Below are 17,784 nucleotides of genomic sequence, written 5' to 3'. Positions count from 1 at the left end.
AAAATTGGGAAATGAGTTGTTGATGGAATTTGTAACGTGACTGCGTGACATAGACAAAGGCACAATTATGAAATATAAAATTGGAATATTCGGTTAACTCCAATGAAATCATTTTTACACTCGGACATCATAATGGAATTTTTGAATTCCGTCGATTCCGATCTGAAAATATCAGAATTTGGAACTGTATTTTTCATTCCAATTTTCGATTTTTCGGATTTATTTGGAAAGTAATTGGAATTGTATATAAATTTACCGGGAATTACGATTTCCGATATGATTTTAGTTCCGAATATTTCGATTGTTTTTTGAAATATATAATATAATGTTATGATATATTTTGTAATTTCATAATAATACTTATATCATATTTTATATGAAAAATATAAATACAAAATATCAAGTAAAATAAAACCTTGGAAAAGATTAATTAGTGTATCAGAAACTCTATGCTGTATTTTTTTTAATCAGAAAATTTATGTTTGAATTTGTTGTTGTTCCTATATGTGGTTTGATTTATTGTGTTTTTGCCGAACTCTCTTTTAGATTTTCTTTCATTGTCCTACAAAATTTTGGAAAAGATAGAAAAATATTGCGAAAATTCTCATTATATATCCGAATTTGGAACAATAGATTATAAACTTCCGCCGATCCGAGTCATTCCGAAAACGGAATGAACTTTCGCATTTCGATTTTTTTGGAACGGAAATTGAAACCCATTTTTTACATTCGAATTTTTTGGAAGTTTTCCGAAAAAGTCATTTTCGATCGATTCCGTCCGATTTCTGCCCCTAGTTACTACCATGAGTAGAAATTGGAGCAGAATTTATGAGTTTCGATCCAAAATATTTCAAGGTTGAAACAATATTTTTCATCCCAAATTTTAAAAGTTCCAATTTTCTAAATTTGTTTTAACGGAATTTAGGATTGTGTATTGCGTGTAAATAAAATGTGAAAAAACTCTGAGGTGTATTCACATATAGTATTGATGAAACTTATGAGCAAACTATTTATCAATTAAAAATGTTGGATAAATTACCCAAAAATCCTTTGAGCCAAAAGCCTAATTACCCAAAAATTCCTAAAGTAATTCATAATTATAAAGAACCCCATCTAATTAATGGTTGACCAAATTTCTTAACAAAAAAATGTAATTGCTATGATGTCCTTAAGTTTAATCAAATTGAAAAATAAATTACAACTCATGGAAAAATCCCCGAGGTATGGTCAAATTACCAAAAACCCCTAAAGTATCAATAATTACTAAGAAAACCCCCAAGATTTGTTCCATCTAACAACATCCACTTACATGCTTAATTTACGAAAAAACTGAATATTTTCTTTAAATATTTGAAGAATCCAACAACCCCTTGCAGATTCCAACTCCGGTAGTCACTTATTTACGAGGGCTTATATATATATATATATATATATATATATATATATATATATATATATATATATATATATATATATAGAGAGAGAGAGAGAGAGAGAGAGAGAGAGAGAGAGGCTTGTATGGTTACCTATATCGAATACGTCTAGATTTTAGATTATGTGAGACTGAATTAATTCTCTATTGATTAATTAATTAATTAGTTAGTATGATGTTTGGCATGTAAGAATAGATTTTGTTTTAAATCTGTTAAATTATGATATTATATATGATTTGTTTATATTACCTTTTATTTAACAAATAGTTCAAATGGTAAAATATTCTTTTACTTGTTTAATCACTTCCTATTAAATTAAACTCGGAGAAATAGTGCTACTAATTTAATAAATACTAGTATTTAATAGTGGACTTTGATTTTCTATAACAACAAGTACAAAAGAACGTCAATTTTACCAGTCGAACGTATTACTAGCCCATACTATTAGTTATTAGAACCTTGAAGCAGGAACAAACGAGCCCTACGTGTAAGATATATTGTATGAACATACTCACAATTTATAATAAGAAAGTAAATTAATTTCTAGAATAAGTGGCCTGGACCCACTGTCTCATTCCAATAGGAATAAATAAATAAAATATTAAACGAAAGATTACTAACTAGTAGCATTTTTAAATAAATAAAATGAAATCATGCAGCATAGAGGGAAGGTTGAAGCTACCACGTCTCATCAGTCTGAATTAGACTGAAATTTACAAGAGAAATCTCTGTTTATTTTTTTCTTCATTTTATTATGTTATCGATTTTATCGCTTTAAAAAATACATTTAAATTTTTTCTCAGAAAACAATTAAACCGGACGGGTTATATTTAAATAAATATTTACATTAAAATTAATGAATGTTATATTCTTCATAGCAACATATCTTATATATAAATCTTCTTTTATAAGTTCAAAAAAAAAATCTCGAACTAATATATATTTAAAATTTCGAATAATATTGTTATGACTATTCGAACTATTGAAATGTTCAAACTGTGATGTCTTTTTTTTTTTTTTTTTCCTGAGCTGCAAAATTACTAGTTAAACTAGTCAAATTAAGTTTTAATGTCAAATCTTTTTCACTAGATAACAAAGCTAATTCATTTAGTTTTTCCTGGCTCATGGTTGATCGGAGGTAAAATTTGATTAACTTCAACTCTGAGAAACTTCTTTCCGCAGAGGCAACTATGACTAATATTACAATAGTATCATATAAGCAACTCATGCATTTAAAAAACTAACACTCATCGCTTTCAAATAATTCAATACTTTTTTTTTTAGGAAAAAAACGTGATCTTTATTTATAATAAAGTTTTAGTAAGAATCATAGATATAAGGGTTAATATGCTAAGAGTCCCTTAAATGAAACCTAATTTGAACTAAATGACAACCTTAAATTCAATCTTTTAATTAAATCCCTATTTTGAAATAATATATGACCCACATCCCTAATTTTTATTTTATCCCTAGTTTGCCCTTATACCCTAAATATAATATCCCACGTTTATTCAACTAATCATTTTTTTTTAGTTTTCTCTCTCGCATCTCGCCGCTCCCTCTCCCTCTCGCTCTCGCCTCTTCCTCTCAGATTTTTTTTTTGTTTTCGCCTCTCGCCTCTCGCCTCTTCTTCTCCCTCTCCCTCTCGCCTCTTTATCTTCCGGCAAGGCGTTGAGGTGGTCGAGGCGACGGCGAGGGGTTGTGGTGGTCGAGGCGGTGTTGGGGGTTTGTGGTGGTCGAGGCGGTGTTGGAGGGCTGCGGTGGTCGGCGGTGTTGGGGGGCTGCGGTGGTCGGCGGTGGTCGGCGGTGTTGGGGGTTGTGGTGGTTGGCGGTGTTGGGGGCTGCGGTGGTCGGCGGTGTTGGGGGCTTCGGTGGTCGGCGATGTTGGGGGGCTGTGGTCGTCGGCGGTGTTGGGGGTTGTGGTGGTCGGCGGTGTTGGGGGCTGCGGTGGTCGGCGGTGTTGGGGGCTTCGGTGGTTGGCGATGTTGGGGGGCTGTGGTCGTCGGCGGTGTTGGGGGTTGTGGTGGTCGGCAGTGTTGAAGGCTGCGGTGGTCGGCGATGTTGGGGGGCTGTGGTGGTCGGTGGTGTTGGGGGCTGCGGTGGTCGGCGGTGGGGAGGGCTGTGGTGGCCGGTGGTGTTGGGGGCTGCGGTGGCCGGCGGTGTTGGTGGCTGCGGTGGTCGGCGGTGTTGGGGGGCTGTGGTGGTCGGCGGTGTTGGTTTTTAGGGTTTGACGGCTGCTGTGTTTACGAAGGGTTGGCGAGATTGGGTGTTGTTGGCTGCTAGGGGTTGGTAGTATACCGTAGTAGACTATAGTACACTGTAGTATACTATAGTTTACATGGTATACTACAATAGTCTACATGGTATACTACAGTATTGACAACAAATAAATTAAAAAAAAAAATTAAAATATATGTAGCTTGAATTAACAAAAACGAAAATTAAATTTTTTTTCGGAATTTTCAATATCATGTAAGATTTGTTTTTTAATAATAGTGTAAAAATTATAGTACACCATAGTATACCATAGTGCACCATAGTATTTTTAAAATTTGCTGAATTATTTAACAATTTTGTTTCCCGTAATTTCCAATAAAATATAAAAAATAAGGAAAAAAAACTGTTTATAATAATGTAGAAAATGTTAGAGTGAAAATTGAAAAAATAAAAATGAGTGAAAGGGCATTTTCGGAATAAATTTTATAAAGGATGTGAAGCAAATGTTTAGTTGAGCTTGTCATTTAATTCTAATTAGGTTTATCACTAGGGACCTATATCTTAAGACCCCTAGATATAATCCTAGTAGGTAGTACATGAACTCATATCTATCCTTCTTCCGTGAACCACTTTGTTGCCTTCTCTAATTATGTGTTGAGCTTGAAACATCCCAAGGTCCGCTCCTAAGTACTTTATATCATCGATGATGGTTCCGTAGGATGCTCGTAAACTAGTTTCACAAATTAAATAGCATAAAGTAACACAACTCGAGTCACCTTCTAACACATTATCTCTTCTAATGATTGTCTCGCGTCATTTCAATAGCCAAAAAGGCCGCATTTGCTTCCGTAGAGGTGGGATTGGAGTTTTTTTTTAATATATTTTGTGTGCCATCCAACACATTCTCCCTAACTCGTTCTCGTTATCCCTTCCAAACTGCATGTACCCTCTTCAACACTCACAATGCATCAAAGTTAATCTTAATCATATCTGCAACTCGGGGAGTCCAATGTACCTACGTCCTATCTCGCCTGACTTTTACAATAAAACAAATGTAGTGGCGTTTTGAAAATCCTTCTAGCCTTTGTTTACAAATAGTGCGTTTTCCATCGTATCAGGTACCTTTCCTTCAAAAGCCATTTTAATTCAAGACTGTTGCTACTTCTTTCAGAATTTCTCTCAGCATTCTTAGTTCATTAAATAAATAAGTCTTCCCCGTCAATATTAGATTATGTATCATATTTTAAAAGGCATTGAAGCTTAACACAAGAAAGAAGCCATCAGACATTAATCATCAACCACTTTTCACTTCTTTAGATCTAACAAAAATCCAATTTTTCCTTCAAACTTTCAAATCTCCCTCTTAATGAAGTAAGAACTATCAATGCCAAACATGAAAAAATCAACTCTAGAAGTTTCTTGTGCTGATTGGGGGTGTGTATTCACTCTCATTCTCGTAAAATTACCTTTTTCTTTTAATTACTCGTCTCGTCCGAAATACTGGTTGATTACCCAATTTTGTGGCAACTACTTCATCTTCTTTTATGCTTTCTCAAAACCCGTTTTCCTATACTTTTCAAAAAGAATGATGAGTCCTTTCAACTGTCTCAAAGTTTCATCCATATGCATGTCTTCATTTCGAAATGTGTTACTACACTATTCACATAAAATAATATATCATATCAAATAACCAAACTCATAAAAAATCAAAGTTTTCGGATTCATTTGTGATCAAAACCATAAAATAGGAAAACAAAAAAAAAAGGAAAGAAAAACTTTTTAAAACTTTTTTTGAATTAATTTGAATTCTAGGGGATTAAATTAGAAAATTTGATGGACTAAATAAATATAAATGTATAATTGATAAGTGTTCATTTTGCATGATTTTCACTTATCAATTCTTCGAGTTTTGGTCTTCGTTCGTCCGAGTTTTCGGCTTTATTTGTATATATTATGTTGTTTTTGTTTTATTTATATTTTAGGTAAAGAGAAGCTATTTTTGCCGATTCAAAACGATTTTGGAAGCGAAGTCGAAAATCAAACCAAATACGTGAAAAAGTGCATTATCTCGGGTTGTGGCACTATTTCATATTTCAAGCATAACTTTTTCATACGACCTCCGATTGAGCTGATTCAAGTGGCCTTATAAAGCTAACGTCAAGATCTACAACTTTTGTGAAATGCAAAATTGTCAAATTCGGGCTAAAAAAGGGTGAAAATAGTGTTTTGAAGTTGGCGCAGAAGCCCAGATCGCGATCTGGGGGGTCTTACAGAACGATTTCTTGATCAGGACCCAGATCGCGATCCAGACTTTCTGGATCGCAATCCATCCTTCCTGGATCGCGATCTGGGGGGTCTCACAGTACATTTTTTGATCAAGAACCAGATCGCGATTCACCATTCCCGTATCGCGATCTGGAAAGGCGGTGCGCAGTTTCCAAGGCTGCCAGATCGCGATCCAAGAAGCCCAGATCGCGATCTGGGCACATAATTCGAGACGAGATATTTTTCTTTGATTTCTAACTATAAATAGAAGGTCCCTTATTCATTTTTGAAGAGCTCGACACATCAAGACATATATCTCGACCTTTTCTTCGGTTTTCGCCAGTTATTCGCTGGAAGCTTCGACGAGGGTTTTTCATAAGCTTTTCCTTACTTTTAGTTTATGATTTCTCGTGTTCTTCATTTTGATGCTATGTTTGTAATGAACTGAGCATTTTCTTTTAGGGAAATGAAACCTTATATATATTGATTTTGATTTCCAGATCTGTGATCTATTTGTCGATCTTTGATTATGTTTATGTTTTCCTGTATTAAATGCTTTCGATTGTTTGGCCAACAGTTGAATTGATTCTAAATGGGAATGAACTCGAGAGAGGATTTCTCGTTTGATGTTAGGAAAACATAGCTCGGGTTGTGGAAACGGAGATGTGATGCACCTCGGGTAGCCCTTAAGGACTTGACCTAAATGCTCTCTTAATATCAGGTTTTGAACGGAGACGTCGGACCTGTGGGTAGACTCTAACTACACTGGAGACGGGGGTTAGGGTATTTTAGTGTCTGGGTTAGCGAACATAGAATTGACATTAGATTTAGATTTGTAGATCTTTATCGATAGTACATTGCCCTAGAAGCCATCACACGTCGGAATTCCTCGTTTATACTGGCGGACCGTTGTTTTTATTTATTGTTTCTTTTTAGTTTCATTTCTCCCATCCATTCTTGGTGGTCTAGATAAAGTTTAGGATAGTATAATTACGGTACTTGGTAAATTTAGGAACTTAATTCCCTGTGGATCGATATCTGGAATTCACTATTCTACAAAACGCGATACCGTACACTTGCGGTTTTTCATACGTAGGTTTTACGCGTATCAATGATATAGTGAAATATTTTTCTATTGAGAGTGGAGTCGCCCCGAGTTCCTGAGCCACAATTCATAACTTCCTTATGCAACTTGTTACATTCATTTATTATTTTTCTTTGTTCTCTTCAATTAAAAACAATTTATTTTATTTTAAAAATAAAACTAAATTGTTAAAATTATAGTAGTACAATACAAAATAATAACTTATATATACATATATAGCAATAAATAAAATTAAAATATGAGGGGAGGAGGGGGCAATGGCCCCTGGTCCTATACTGACTTCTCCACTAATTACTACATTTTTAAAAACTAATTTCTTATAGAATAAATATGAATTATATGTGTAGTGTGCATGTACTTGCACAATTTGGAATTATTTTTTGTCTTCTTCGAACATCAGCTTAAATTTTTTAAATAACCGTTGAAGAAGTAGAACTTGTATACTTTATTGTTTATTACCAGTTGGGAGTTGAATATAGCAACAATATAAGTATATTTATGAAGTGCCTATTTTTTAAAAGGTAAATTAATGTCATCAAAACATTTTAGTGTAATGAAAGTAGCATCAAATAGTCTTCTCCAAGATTCGTTGTCCAAGTTGTCAACTTATCGATTTTGCTCATTTGGTCCAATTTTATAGCCAATTAACGTAAATCACACTAAACTAACCAGTAGCCATATGTGATTAGTTTGGTCTAGCAGTCGTTGACAAGCAAATTCAAACTTGGATTAATTAACACAAATTCACTCGCTTCAATCGGTAGGCCGTACCTTTCAGAATTTATTTACGTTTTATAGTGGTTTATATTGGTGATTCAAAATAGTTGGGCTATTTGATTTACATTTGGTGATTTATTTGTGGTGATGTCCATTTGCTATTTATAATGGTAATAACATCTTAGAGAAATATGATTGTGAACAATTTCTCAATGAAATTAAATCAATCATGTTATATTTTTTCACAATTTATTTTGGGACAAAATACGCTTCGCTGCCTAGAAAATTTCAATTTTTGCACACTTCACTGACCTACAAATTCAAAAAAGAGATTTCCTCCTTCAAAATTTTGTTCCGATGGCACATTGCCTCAAATTATAATTTCCGACGCATTTTTCGCCAAAATTGCCATGAATTCTTCCAATTGAAGGGCATTTCCGTTATTTTAGGGATGGATCACCGTAATAGCTGCCAAATTAAAAAAAAATGAAGTTTCCCACAGCTCGAGGGTCACAATAAGCACAATTCGTTTTGGGAGGTTTTTTTTCGTTGTTGTTGTTGTTTTGAGTGAAACGAGTTGAGTTTTTCGTATATTAGAAAAAATAAGGATATTAGGATTTCGATGTGAATATGAAATATCACCAATGTCTTTGAAGTGAATGCACATATGTCAATCCCAATGAAAAAACGCCAAAAATTTCTAATTTGGGGCAAAGCTCAAGTGAAATAAAATTAGAAAGGGAAAGAATCATTTTCTTTAAATTTGTAGGGGGCAAATTGCAAAAATGAAAATTGCAAGGGGCCAAAGTGAAATTTGTCCTTAATTTGATTCGAAAACTGTGCCTTTTTGGAATCTCTACAAGATACTTGTCAAAATCTCAGTAGAAGTTGCCCCTGTTGCATCAAAAACTCAAATAAGCATAAATTGGCCATCTTCTCCACAAAAAGTCAAAACCCAAATGATTTTGCATTCATAAATTTATATAATCTGAACATGATTTTGACATACGAAAATAATTCAATTAAATAAGTAAATAAAATGATTTCCATCGCTCTGAACTTGTTCAAAAAACTTGCTTAGTTTTTAATTCAGGAAATCAATTTCTAGTTTTTTTTTTTTTTTTTTTTTTATCTGAAAATAGAGGAAAAAATCGGCAGAGATGAAGTTGGCGCCGAGAGAGATTGAGAAATTGATGCTCCACAATGCCGGAGCGTTGGCGCAGAAGCGTTTGGCGCGTGGAGTAAGGCTTAACCACGTTGAAGCCGTTGCTCTGATTGCGACGCAGGTATTCGGATTTTTATCTGACATTTTTTTTTGGAAGTATTCATTGAGTTGCATTTTATAGAGCTGGATTTGAATCAGTCTTTCATTCTGTGTGTGTGTGTGTGTGTGTGCAGTTCATCACAAACTCATTTCTTTCAGTGTTCATATATATCCGATTGATTTAACTTTGGGCTGCTGAATAGATACTGGAATTCGTTCGGAATGGGGATAAAAGCGTGGTGGAATTGATGGATATTGGTAGGCAATTGCTAGGAAGGTATTAATGCAAAATTTAATATCCTTTTTTTTTAGTTTTTTTTTTTAGTTTTTTTTTTTTAGTCTGTAGTCTAAGTGTTTGAAAAAATGTCTCAATCAAGCTGCGGCGACTAAGCGCATCTTCGATCAGATAAACTGATCCTTGTTTTATGTGTTTGCAGGAGGCAAGTTCTTCCCTCTGTTCCTTATCTCTTGGAGACGGTCCAGGTACTAATTGCGATTGTTTTAATGAAATAATTTTGTGATCTTTTGAATTAGCAAAGACGGAAATCATGATTTAAGAAAATTAATATTCGGGGCTGATATACGAATAGGTAGAGGGGACCTTTCCGGATGGAACAAAGTTGATAACGATCCACGATCCCATATCGTGTGAAAACGGAAATCTGGAACTAGCTTTGCACGGATCTTTCTTCCCAGGTGATTGTCATGATAAAAAAATATTTATTGTGTTTGATCATCAGTAGCTATGGAATTGCTCCTGAATGTACTGTTTTATGTTTCTTGCAGTTCCTTCTTTAGACAAGTTTCCTCCAGTTGAAATTTGTAATATTCCCGGTGAATTATTTTTTGGGCCTGGACGTATTACACTTAACTTGGGAAGGAAAGCCATAGTTCTCAAAGTAACCAACACAGGGGACAGGCCTATTCAGGTAATTATATTGTAAACGGCTTATTTATATTTTATCGCCAACCCTGCCCAGAAAATTCTTCCTCGTGAATTTTCCTTTCTCAGTTGCACACAAGCTTGCCATATCCTTTAATGAAGATCATGTATTCTTGCTGATTAAATTGGTGGTTGGACATGTTCCAGGCATACTGTTTAGATCTTCATATAGCGTTTTGTAATATATAGAGAAGGAACACAAAATAACGCAGTTCAGTTATTTAGAACATGCACAATGGTCAATTTAGCCGTGACTTTTGGATCTGACCTAATTTTGCACCATGTACTAGCATTCTTCATTAGGTTGATATGTACAACCATATAGCGTATAAGTATTGACTTTCTACTCATTGCTTACTGATGAAACTATTTGAACTGTTAGGACTGTTTTGTTAAAAAATATTCTTCTGCAGGTTGGGAGTCACTATCATTTTATTGAAGTCAACCCGTACTTAGTTTTTGATCGAAGAAAAGCATACGGCCTGAGGCTAAATATCCCTGCAGGAACAGCCACTCGTTTTGAGGTATCAGTTTTGACCTTGTATTCTTTGTAACTAACCATATGCATTTTCAATAAGTATAGGCCTTCTGATGCAAGTTATTATGTTCGTGCAATAATTTTGCAAATTCTAGCATATGCGGTAGCGCACACTTAGATAACACTATTGAGCTGTCGAAAAAATCTGCATATTGCAGCCGAGTTTCTATTAATGCTTATTCATCTACCAATAAAATGGTTATTTATGGGATTCTTGCCTACCGAATCAAAGTTTGTTTTGAATTTGCTTGTATCAAGCTGACCTTCACTTCAGCTCATCATTGATCTGAAGTAAATTAATCAACCCAAAAACTTCTTGATAATAGTTTATTGTTTGAGTTACATGTTCGAAGTTCTAGTGCAAGTTATATTTAAAATATATATATATATATATATATTTCAGATGATGCACCTCAAATTTGTCGAAAATCCACATAGAGCGTGTCTTAATGTTTGTCTTATTTGTGCAGCCAGGGGACACAAAAAGTGTTACCCTTGTCAGAATTGGAGGTGAACAAGTTATTCGGGGAGGAAATAATATTGCTGATGGTCAGGTGAACGATACCAACATCACATCAGTGATGAAAGCCGTACATGAAGGAAGATACGGTTTTTCAGAGGAAGCAAATGCTATGTCAGACAAATCCTAAATTTTAGAGTTTTTTTTAAATATGATCAACTTATATTTCATGCGTTTTGCTTAGCCAGCCATCCTTATTCTGCAGGGAAGGTGTCATTGAACAGGGTTCTTCTTTTTCCTATTCAATGTCTCATGAAACCTACGCTAATATGTATGGTCCTACCACTGGCGATAAAATTCGTCTTGGGGACACTGATTTATTAGCGGAAATTGAGAGAGATTATGCTGTTTACGGGGATGAGTGTGTATTTGGTGGTGGAAAAGTTCTGAGAGACGGAATGGGGCAGGCCTCTGGATATCAATTAAGTGATTGTTTGGAAACTGTAATAACAAATGCCGTAATAATTGATTACACAGGAATATATAAGGCGGATATAGGCATCAAAGATGGTTATATTACTTCTATTGGGAAAGCAGGTAACCCAGATATCATGAATGACGTGTCACCCGACATGATTATAGGAGTAAGTTCTCGACTTCAGAATATGTCAGTTTGGTCTTACTGGTTTATGTATTAATCGGGTTCTGTTCTTTTCAGGTAAATACTGAGGTTATCGCTGGAGAAGGAATGATTGTTACTGCAGGAGCTATAGATTGCCATGTGCATTTTATATGCCCTCAATTAGCTTATGAAGCAATAACAAGTGGTGAGAATTTCACAGTAATACTTTTATACAAATTGCGATTATAAGAAAGCTGATCGTGATCCAATCTTTCACTTGCTTTAGTATAAACTTGGTAAAAGCATTCTACTAGTATACATGACGTCTTTATTGAGTTTGCACCACCATCTTGAGAAACCAACCAAGATATCCACATTATATTTATATGAAAATATATTTCATGTTATTGAAAGATGAGTGGTGGAAAACAATTGAAATCAAAAGAAATAGTTGTGACTTGTGAAAGGAAACCCGTAGTTTCTTGTATACTTGGTTACCAAGTGAATAAATTTTACTCCCTAGAAGCTCGAGTTATTAGGATAAAATGATTATTATCATTATAGTAATTTTTGTCCTTGTGATTTATGATACCGATTAGTGATACCACAATGCTATTAGTGTAGATGCACTGTTGTCAGTGATGTTCTACTTCCGACAGAGCATACTCCATACTTCAAGTTTCTCGTACTTTTAAAGAATAACTCCTTAACATTCTTCCCTCACGGTCTTTTATTTATTTTTTCTTTTATTATTTACTATATTTTTTTATTTATGTAGGCATCACTACGTTGGTGGGAGGTGGTACAGGACCTGCTCATGGGACCCGAGCAACTACTTGTACCCCAGCACCATTCCACATGAAACTAATGTTGCAATCAACCGATGAGTTGCCCCTCAATTTTGGGTTTACAGGAAAAGTAGGCCCTCTACTTCACGAACTTCATTTTTGTGTCCTACAAACATGTTTCATTCAAAATTCACATTCTGCATGTGGATATCTCAATATTTTCTTGATTACAGTTCTTTGTGATTGCAGGGTAACTCCTCCAAAGAAGAGGGCCTACATGAAATAATCAAAGCTGGAGCTATGGGGTTGAAGCTCCACGAAGACTGGGGAACTACTCCAGCTGCAATAGATAAATGTTTGTCTGTTGCCGAATTATACGACATTCAGGTAGTTGGTTCTGCTTGGATCAAAACGAGCCTCTTCATGCTTTTCAATTCGTCATTTGCTTATCATGCATTTTTTTGTAGGTTAATATACACACCGACACATTAAACGAATCTGGATTTGTCGAGCATACAATTGCTGCATTTAAAGATCGAACTATTCATACTTACCACAGGTATATAAATTCTGCTAGTTGACAGATAATGTTGAAAAACCCCTTTAACTGTACTAGTGTGTACATATACATATGCCCTTGTTTACCTATTTTTCTTTTATTTTTCACAGTGAAGGTGCAGGCGGTGGTCATGCTCCAGATATTATTAAAGTTTGTGGTGTAAAAAATGTTCTCCCCTCTTCAACTAACCCGACACGCCCTTTCACCACCAATACTGTAGACGAACACCTTGACATGCTTGTAAGTGGCAACACTAATGCGTAATGCTCGTACCATAGTATTTAACCAAAAATAAATAAGGTGAATTGAAGTTATGAAAATGGTTAAAAATGCATTCTGCAGATGGTCTGCCATCACCTTGACAAAAATATCAGAGAGGATGTTGCTTTTGCCGAGTCACGAATTCGTGCTGAAACAATTGCTGCAGAAGACATTTTGCATGATATGGGAGCGATAAGTATCATATCTTCTGATTCTCAAGCTATGGGTCGGATTGGAGAGGTTATTCTTTCTTAAGTTTTCTTCTATCCTACTCTTTTTTCAATGATTTGGTAAACATAATCCCAATTTGCAGAACATTTGCATTTGGCAAGAGTACTGACATTATCCATATTCTATTGTTGACAGGTAATTTGCAGAACTTGGCAGACTGCGAACAAGATGAAGTCAGTCAGAGGACCACTCGAAAGCAGTGCACCACAAAATGATAACTTACGTATCAAGAGATACATTGCAAAGTACACAATTAACCCTGCTATAGCTTGTGGTTTTTCTAAGTATGTTGGATCTGTTGAGGTAAAATAACATTACTATTATTGTCATCTCTTTTTGTGAGAATTTGGTCATTATACGTGGTGATATTATCTGAGAAACTTCTACGAGTACTTGTAGTCAAGCAAATGTGTAAACTGAAACTTTACGATATTGATTTGGTGCAGGTAGGCAAGCTTGCTGATCTTATTATATGGAAACCGGCATTTTTTGGAACCAAACCTGAGATGGTCGTAAAAGGTGGAACAATAGCATGGTCTGATATGGGTGATCCAAATGCAAGCATCCCCACTCCAGAACCGGTAAATTTTAATAATAACATTAATAAATAAATAAATTAATTAGTAATAGCTATTTATAACCTAGTTCTTCTATTAGCAATACCTCACTAAAATTTAACTTCCAACTTTAAGTTGCTTTTGAAGGAACTTTTACTTTCCGTTGACTTAATTATGTTGAGAGGATCTTTAGTCTGTTGCATGCTTTGTGAGGACTTGACTCGACTAACACAATCATCTCAGAAAGATCGAAGTTTATCATTTCATTTTGAAGTCGAAGCGACTACACACGAAATCCTTCACATTTAACGTGTACAAGTTTTTGTACAGGTGACAATGAGGCCCATGTTTGGAGCATTTGGCAAGGCTGCTAGTTCCAATTCAATCGCTTTTGTCAGCAAGGTATATTATTTTGCCTATATATATATATATATATTCGATTATTTGTTATTTATAAAAAAAATTATATTTAAATCGTGGATTTGTTACTGCAGGTGGCTCTGGATTTGGGAATAAAAGAACATTATGGACTTAACAAAAGGTTGGAAGCTGTAAGCAATGTGAGGAAGCTCACAAAGCTCGATATGAAGCTGAACGACGCACTTCCTCAGATCACAGTCGACCCAGAGGCATACACAGTCACTGCAGATGGCGAGGTTCTTACATGCACCGCTGCTGCCACAGTTCCGCTTTCACGTAATTACTTCCTTTTCTAACTCTCGCTCGTTTATTCAGGTTTGTTTAAGTACTATAGTAAACTAATTTTTTTTACGATGAAATAATATACTTGTGGGGAGTGTATTTAGTGTTGCCTGGAAAAGCTGGTGTGGACATAAATTATCATACATACATACATACTCTGGGCTGTAATAGTTATGTAGTTATACAATTTGCAAATCATGGTTTGCCAAAACACAGTCACTTGCATTATTATTTAATTATTGTTGTTGTTATTACTTAATTATGTATTTCTAACTTGCTAAATGAATCATTAACATTTTAAATTACGAATATTCTTTTGATATTTATTTCTATTCTGCAAATTGCACTTACCAAAGAGGATATTCATAATATTAAAACAAACCTTGATGAAGTATTTACAATAATATATTAAGGGGAAATTTGTCAAAAAGAGTTTTTAATGGTTACTAGGGGGTGAAAGTTGGAACATAATTTCCATTTTTTTTCCGATTTCAAGCCGAAAGATTCTAATTTTGGAACAAATTTTTTCATTCCGATTATCAAAATTCCAATTTTCGATATTTTTCGATTTTTTTGAATTGGAATTGGAATTATGTAAAAAATATTTGGAATTACGGATTTTGGATCCGATATAATTTCCGAAATTAATTTCGATTTTTTTTTTCCGGGAAAATGCATCAATTTATATATATACACCAATAAATTAAACATTTTCTTATTTTCTCCTTACCAGCCATATTGGAGAGCAAACGCATCTCATTTTTTAGGTTAAAAAAACTTATTTTTCTCTTATTTTTTACTTTTATGGTTTCGAGGTTTTAGAATTTTGTGCTATTTAAAACTACACGACAATCAAATAGAGCAATCAGTTCGTCAGTATTATACACGTCCGTGGTAATTGTGCCGAACAAGGGGAGTAGGTAGATGAGGAGTTAGAAGCCTGCAAAAATTTTCAAGTATTTCTAAAACAAAAGGGTACATATCATAACATTTGTACTATACCTAGCCTTCGTTTATTCTTCACCGAGGCATAGTAGGGAGGAGTGGATGATCTGAGCTATTTTGCGTAGGCCCGAAAGGTAGACCTGACCACGGTTCGGTTCGGTTCCGGTTCCGGTTCCGAACCGCCGGTTCCGGTTCCGATTTTGGAGGAACCGGAACCGAACCGAAAAAATCCGGTTCCTTGCGGTTCGGTTCCTAACCGGTTCGGTTCCCGGTTAGAACCGTAGAACCGTTCGGTTCTTAATAATTTTTATTTTATTTTATATAAATATATATATATATTTATATATGTATATATATATAACTTAAAAAATACTTTAAAAAACTTAAAAAAAACTTTTAAAAATATATTTTTTTTAAATGTTTATAATTAAAAAAAAAATATTTTTTTTAAATACGTCAATTTTTTTCTTAATACTTAAATGTGTATATATATATATATATATATATATATATATATAGAGAGAGAGAGAGAGAGAGAGAGAGAGAGAGAGAGAGGGAGAGAGATAAATATATATATACAGATAGATATATATATATAGAAATACAAGAAATACAGAGAAGTATATATATATATATTTATATATGTATGTCTGTGTATGTATATATATATATATATATATATATATATATATAGAGAGAGAGAGAGAGAGAGAGAGAGAGAGAGAGAGAGAGAGAGAGAGAGAAGAGAGAGAGAGATAAATATATATATACAGATAGATATATATATACATACAGATATATATATATATATATAAATAGAAATACAGAGAAGTATATATATATATTTATATATGTATGTCAGTGTATGTATATATATATATATATATATATATAGAGAGAGAGAGAGAGAGAGAGAGAGAGAATTAATATTTTATTTTTTTTTTTTTAAAAACCGGTTCAAACGGTTAGAACCGCGGTTCTAACCGTCGGTTCCCGGTTCCAAAAATGAGGAACCGGAACCGAACCGGTTTTTTCGGTTCCGGTTCCGGTTCCGGTCAAACCGGTTCCGGTTCGGTTCTAAAACCGTTGACCCCGGTTCGGTTCCGGTTCCGGTTCCGGTTCTAACCGAACCGGTGGTCAGGTCTACCGAAAGGCCCATTATCTACCCTCTTAGATTCAGTCCACCCTCTACTCTTCTCTCTAGAGGTAATACAAATAAGAAGATAATAAATGAGTGAACATAATTTACTAGAGAAATCACCACAAAACCACACATAGAAGAAACACACACTACATCAAAAATACACACTTAATACATACAAATACACGAAATGAGGTCCATATGAACATTATCAATGTGCCTATGAGCAAAAGATAATAGGTGACTATGCAATTGAATCATTAGAGTTTTATTTATTTATTATTATATTTGACTAGTTTTAGTTTTATAATTTTATGAAATTGTGTTCTCTTATTTTTAAAAATTTATGAATGTATCCGAAACTTTTTAAAAATGTTAAAACTCACATAATTTCCGAAATTTTCATAGATTTTAGAATTGGAATGAATTCCTAGATTCTGAAAATTTGAATTAGTTTTGCACTTTAGAAAAAATTAATTCCACCGTTCAGTGAGACTTTCACCCCTAATTGTTACATATCAAATCAAGTGACAACGTATCTAAAAAAATTCCAATTTTTGTGAAAAGAAAAAAAAAAGACATGACATTCATATAGACATACATAAACACAATAAAACAATGAATGTCAACGTCTCTAGACTTAAAAGTTTTCAGTGGAAGTAGTGGTCCATTTTATTATGGCTTGTGTTACACTTTTTTTTATGTATGGTCACAAGACTCATTGTCAATAGCCTCACAAATGATATATATATATATATATATATATATATATATATATATATATATATATATATATATATATATATATATATATATATATATATATATATGGGATTACTAGCAAGACCCCCCTCATCTAGGAAATGTAGTTAAGAAAACCCCCCATCCAAAAATAATTTGAGAAAACCCCATTGGTTAGTATTCCACCAAATATTACTTTTATAATTCCAAATTTACCCCTAATTGTCAATATACTATTTTGAAACCCTAATTTCTCTTTCCCAAATTCACACCTTTCACCACCGCCGTCCACCGC

The 17,784-nt window shown here is 34.2% G+C and overlaps 1 protein-coding gene across 1 annotated transcript; it reads left to right on the top strand.

Annotated features, from left to right (window-relative positions):
* Positions 1–8,594: 8,594 nt before the first annotated feature.
* URE (urease) lies at positions 8,595–14,877 on the top strand. Its single transcript, XM_012995822.2, has 18 exons — positions 8,595–9,023; positions 9,205–9,278; positions 9,439–9,484; positions 9,592–9,697; positions 9,788–9,930; positions 10,358–10,468; positions 10,953–11,116; positions 11,208–11,586; positions 11,661–11,769; positions 12,343–12,482; positions 12,602–12,739; positions 12,820–12,911; positions 13,022–13,151; positions 13,254–13,412; positions 13,539–13,706; positions 13,850–13,984; positions 14,291–14,362; positions 14,455–14,877. The coding sequence occupies exons 1-18, from the start codon at positions 8,898–8,900 to the stop codon at positions 14,674–14,676; spliced, it is 2,514 nt and encodes an 837-aa protein (XP_012851276.1). The 5' UTR covers positions 8,595–8,897; the 3' UTR covers positions 14,677–14,877.
* Positions 14,878–17,784: the final 2,907 nt, after the last annotated feature.

The sequence above is a fragment of the Erythranthe guttata genome, chromosome 11 (genome assembly GCF_056151865.1).
Source record: "Erythranthe guttata isolate IM_541 chromosome 11, IM_541, whole genome shotgun sequence".
NCBI classification, from domain to species: domain Eukaryota; kingdom Viridiplantae; phylum Streptophyta; class Magnoliopsida; order Lamiales; family Phrymaceae; genus Erythranthe; species Erythranthe guttata.
This window is presented reverse-complemented; position numbering and strand designations above follow the sequence as displayed.

Excerpts from the sequence above, each read along its gene's own strand:
- URE (XM_012995822.2), top strand. The coding sequence starts at position 8,898 with ATGAAGTTGGCGCCGAGAGAGATTGAGAAATTGATGCTCCACAATGCC. Across the intron at positions 9,024-9,204 it reads TTGCTCTGATTGCGACGCAG|ATACTGGAATTCGTTCGGAA; the intron begins GTATTCGGATTT and ends GCTGCTGAATAG. Across the intron at positions 9,485-9,591 it reads ATCTCTTGGAGACGGTCCAG|GTAGAGGGGACCTTTCCGGA; the intron begins GTACTAATTGCG and ends ATATACGAATAG.